The sequence below is a fragment of the Danio aesculapii genome, chromosome 6, assembly GCF_903798145.1.
Source record: "Danio aesculapii chromosome 6, fDanAes4.1, whole genome shotgun sequence".
NCBI lineage: Eukaryota > Metazoa > Chordata > Actinopteri > Cypriniformes > Danionidae > Danio > Danio aesculapii.
Window position 1 is genome coordinate 45,368,164 of NC_079440.1, and position 4,864 is coordinate 45,373,027.

At 32.5% G+C, this 4,864-nt stretch overlaps 1 protein-coding gene across 1 annotated transcript; it reads right to left on the reverse strand.

The window, feature by feature from the left end:
- Nucleotides 1–330: 330 nt before the first annotated feature.
- Nucleotides 331–4,229, reverse strand: si:ch73-361p23.3 (tumor necrosis factor receptor superfamily member 9). The gene is made up of 7 exons (XM_056459131.1): nucleotides 4,094–4,229; nucleotides 3,890–4,000; nucleotides 3,587–3,718; nucleotides 3,216–3,288; nucleotides 964–1,190; nucleotides 771–878; nucleotides 331–680 (listed from the first exon to the last, which is right to left on the reverse strand). Exons 1-7 carry the CDS (start codon nucleotides 4,179–4,181, stop codon nucleotides 619–621), a joined length of 801 nt encoding a protein of 266 aa, XP_056315106.1. The 5' UTR covers nucleotides 4,182–4,229; the 3' UTR covers nucleotides 331–618.
- Between the last annotated feature and the right edge of the window lie 635 nt (nucleotides 4,230–4,864).

A 4,864-nucleotide genomic window follows, 5' to 3' on the forward strand; every position in this document is an offset into this window, starting at 1 on the left:
TCTTTCCTTTCCTAAAAATTCCCAGACATTCGATATCTGGAACCGATTTTTTTGAATTCCATGACATCCCAGAAACCCTCTGACCCGTGGGAACCCTGTGTAAATCATTTAGATATAGGAGTTTATCAAATATCTCTCAGAAATGAATGAGTCACTACAAGAATGTTTGAGGCAAACAATTTTGGTGGCATAGAAATGACATCCACAGTCAACCCACAGAGAGCGGTCAACTGCAGTGCACATTCTGCCAATGTAGAGATTTGAACTCACTAATCAGCAGATTTCAAAGTAATGAAATCAATTCACAGCTTGAAATAAATAAGCCACTTGAATTCAAATGAATGAGCATTTACACTACAAGTGTAATGCGATCCAAAGTGCAAACCACCTTTGCATGTAGATAAATTACATGAATGTTTAAATTCATGTCATAAAAATTAGGTGTAAATGAGATCCTAAACATCCCCTTATGTGTACGCAGGTTTCAGAAAATTACAATTAAACATTGGTTTTACGTTTTAAATGGTGTTGAACAGCAGCTTCACTAGTTATATAACAACTACTATTTCATGCATGCAAAATATTCCCCAAAAAGAAACACTAGGGCCAATTAATCTGTTAGACAAGCAAAGACAGGCACTTTTCCCCAGATTCTTCAACAGGCTTTCTGCATGTGCTTTCTAGAGGGAACAAATTTAATAGAAATATAGACGGTAAATAAATGCTGCACACACAAACAAGGTCAAACTACCAAAGTAAAAGAACTTCACCTTTTCGAGAGTTTGCTTTCTTGAGGTTATGAACGTAGTGGGTGAATCTCTTGCCATACAAGAATCCAGCCAGGAGAAGAGTAGTAGTAGCACAGATTATAATCAGCCCTAGAATTAAATTCATGTTAAGTGAGAGGCACACAAACTGTAATTGATTAATAAATCTGGAGAAACTGAAGGAAAAGTAGGCTACAGAAGATGTAGAAGCTGTCTGCTTTTTCGCCAGGAGAATAGGCTGTAGTTTCTGAAGTGGTCTTAGTCACTGAAGTGGTCGTAGTTCCTGAAGTGGCTGCAGAAGTGGGTTTGGCTGTCCAGAACAAGGGAGTTAAAATTGTAGGAGCTTTTTTCTCCTCTGTCTTTATGTTATTGCAGACAACATCTGAAGTAGTGGTGCCTGAGATATTAACCCCACTTTTACACCTATAGATTAAAGGGGAAAAATGGTTTGTTCAATCAAAATTAAAATTCAATCTTTTACTCATGGTAATTACAAACCTATATGACTAATTAGAAAAGAAGATATTTTGAAGAAAGTTGTAACCAGAGAGTAACTACTGACTTTCAGAATTCTTTGATTTTCCCTCTATGGTTTTTAAAGGTGGTACCACCAACTGTCTGATCTGTCTGGGTATCAACATTCTTCAAAATATATATGTATTTTATATATTGTATATATATATATATGAAGAGTTCAGATTCAAAAACCTCTAATCGCCACCTGAAATATTCTTCTAAAATTATCATTTTTCTGAGGCTCCTATGTCCTGATTCAGTAATTAAATTTTTATGTCAATTAATAGATTATTTTCATGACTTTTAACATGATAAAAATTTAACATAAACCTAAGAGGCTGAGAAAAATGCTCATTGTAGAAGAAAATTTCAGATGGCACTTAGAATAAGTAAGTAATGTGGATTTATCATATGTGGCCATACACTCAAATGCTTCACAATTATGAGGGGGGGTCTCTCCACACTCTCCATGGATGATGCAACAGCAGCCACAAAGGCGCCAGTGCGCTCACCAGTTATTGGTAGAGAGAAGAGACAGTGATAGAGCCAATTCGGTGGATGGGGATGATTGGAAGGCCATGATCGTAAGGGCTGATGGAGGGAATTTGGCCAGGACACCTACTCTTTTACTTAAGATTTTTAATTACCACAGAGAGTCAGGACCTCGGTTTAATGTCTCATCCGAAAGACTTTTTTTTGCATCTTTTTTTTGCATCTGAACTGTTCATATATATATATATATATATATATATATATATATATATATATATATATATATATATATATATATATATATATATATATATATATATATATATATATATATATATATATATATATTTATACACATTTATATATATATATATATATATATACACATATATATACATATATATATATATATACACATATATATACACATATATATACATACATGTTGGGGGGAAAATAAGAAACAGGACAAATTATGAGAAACAAAAATAAAATAAAATAATATTTTATAATAATATAAAAAATAAAAACTGATTCAAATGTATATACACAGTATATATATTTGCAATAACTTGTTTGAATTTAAATGTATTATCTTCCCATTCCTTAAGATGTTAGGTGACTAAACTAAATGAATGATAAAACTGTTTTGTTTAAATTCAACAAAAATCACTGGCTATATTCAATGATAAACGTCAAAAAAATTTTCAAAGCAGAGTTTATGGTGAGAACTGTATACATATCATGATGATGTTATCACAAATATAAATGACTTAAAATATGGACAAACTCAACAGTTAATTTCTAAATTTTTATTATTATTTAGATTTTTAGTGTTCATCAACATTCTTCAAAACATCTTCATTTGCGTTCACCAGAATAAGGGAACTTATTCAGGTTTAAAACTCCCATTAAATTAATTTAGCATGTAAACAAAACAAATAAACGTTAAATAAAAGTTAAACAAGTTTTCGAACATTTTATCCCTTTGATCATTTTGTGCTGAATCATCAGATAAGCACAAGAGGGCGCTCATTTACATTGCATAAATCTGCTGAGATGACTAATATGCCTTAGGGTTTTAGACTGAAAGTCATTCATCTTTTTAAACTGGGGTTTTTTTTATGCGTTGGCTCCCTTTCAGTGAGTAGGCTACACTATAGAGCATGCTCTTCATTTCCCATCATCTCCCTATGACAACAGCCCTCATGAAAATCAACCATGGTTTTACTACAAACAAAACAGAACAAAAACAAAACTTGCTTGTTGAACCATGGTAACAGCACATCAACCAGCTAAACAACCCATGGCAGCCAACTGTGGTTATACAAATAGTAATCAATGCATCTAAAAACATGCTACAAGTTCTCTATAATAGATATTTTGAATTGGTACTTATGAGACTATTAAGATATATCATTTGACATTTCTAAAACTTACTCTTTCCATCTTTGACAAGCCGTGTCATCTTTATCTGTGAAGAATCCTTGGCTACATGTTTGGCATACATTTCCTAGAGAAAAAAGTCCACATTTTATTATGTGCACATTAGGTAGTCAATTATGATTAAAATTATATATATAATTATGTTCATTCATCTTCTTTTCGGCTTAGTCCCTTTATTAATCTGAATGAACCGCCAACTTATCCAGCACATGTTTTACGCAGTGGATGCCCTTCCAGCTGCAACCCATCACTGGGATATATATATATATATATATATATATATATATATATATATATATATATATATAGTTATATATATATATATAGTTATATATATATTCAGTTCGGTAAGATTTAATGTTTACCTTTCTTATTCACTCCAGAACCCTTTTTACAGACACAAACCTCTTCTTTTTGTGTATCGACAGGAGTAAAACCCTGCATACATCTGCATTGAGTGTCACTGGTAGGTGTACACTCATCGATTACCCGACTGCCTGAGAAAAAAACAGCAATGCAAGTTATTGGTGAAAATAGACTTTTACGTAATTTTCGTTTACTTAGCTAAACACTAAATTCTACAACACACAGTACAGTATAGCGGTTATATAACATTCTTAAATGTAAAACTAGCTTGTGGTCTAAAAAAACTAGACTATGGCACTTACCTTTTTTGCATTTGCTGCAGTTGTGACAGTGAACATTGTTTCCACTTTTAGGGCTGTATTGACCCTTTGGACAGTTCTCACATTTTCCTGAGGTGTAGATTACCTTCTGACCTACAGTATAGACATCTCTCAAGGGCTGTTTCATGTGACCAATATTACATTCAACTCAAGAGAGAATTAATATATAACCAAAATCATACATACCTGCTGGACAATCTCCTGTAGCGCTTCCAATTCTGTGAATTAACAGCAAATATAGAAAAATGGAGAGGACTTTCATGTCGCAAAACATGACAGCGGTAGCCCTGTAGTATAGTGCTGGATCTGTGCGAAACTCTCAAATGAGAGGAAATAGAAACAAGGTGACATTTACCCCCAGCATGCATGAGCACCCGTCAAACATCACCCCACTTTGTTTCCGACACCCCCACAGCGTCTTTGTGGAACAAAAACATGCAGTTATGGAACAGTGTTTTTCTTAAATATAATATCAACTGTGACGTTAAAGACCTTTTATTAGAAGATATTATGAGAAAAAAACTTTAATCTGACATTTAATTTGATAGCTGTGAATTAGATTGGTGGATGCCAGTGGTTACAAAATAAAGACACATAAGAATGCTCTATTTAGATCGTAAGATTTGGTGAAGGGCTGGCATTCTATACTATTATATTTATATACTATCCATACTATTTATTTATTTATTTATATATATTATTTATTTATTTATTACATACATTACAAAGCAATTTATTACATACATTACAAAGCAGTTTTTAAATTTTTAATAACCATTTTAAGGTCAAATTTATTAGCCCCTTTTAGCTATTTTTTTTCTCGATAGTCTACAGAACAAACCATCGTTATACAATAACTTGCCTAATTCCCCTAACCTGCCTAGTTAACCTAATTAAGCCTTTAAATGTGACTTTAAGCTGTATAGAAGTGTCTAAAAATATCTAGTCAAATTTTAT

Bases quoted from the DNA above. Each gene is read 5' to 3' on its own strand.
- si:ch73-361p23.3 (XM_056459131.1), bottom strand. From the start codon at position 4,181: ATGTTTTGCGACATGAAAGTCCTCTCCATTTTTCTATATTTGCTGTTA. The intron at 4,001-4,093 runs GTATGTATGATT...TCTATACTGTAG, and splicing joins TACAGGAGATTGTCCAGCAG to GTCAGAAGGTAATCTACACC. The intron at 3,719-3,889 runs GTAAGTGCCATA...TTTTTTTCTCAG, and splicing joins CTGCAGCAAATGCAAAAAAG to GCAGTCGGGTAATCGATGAG.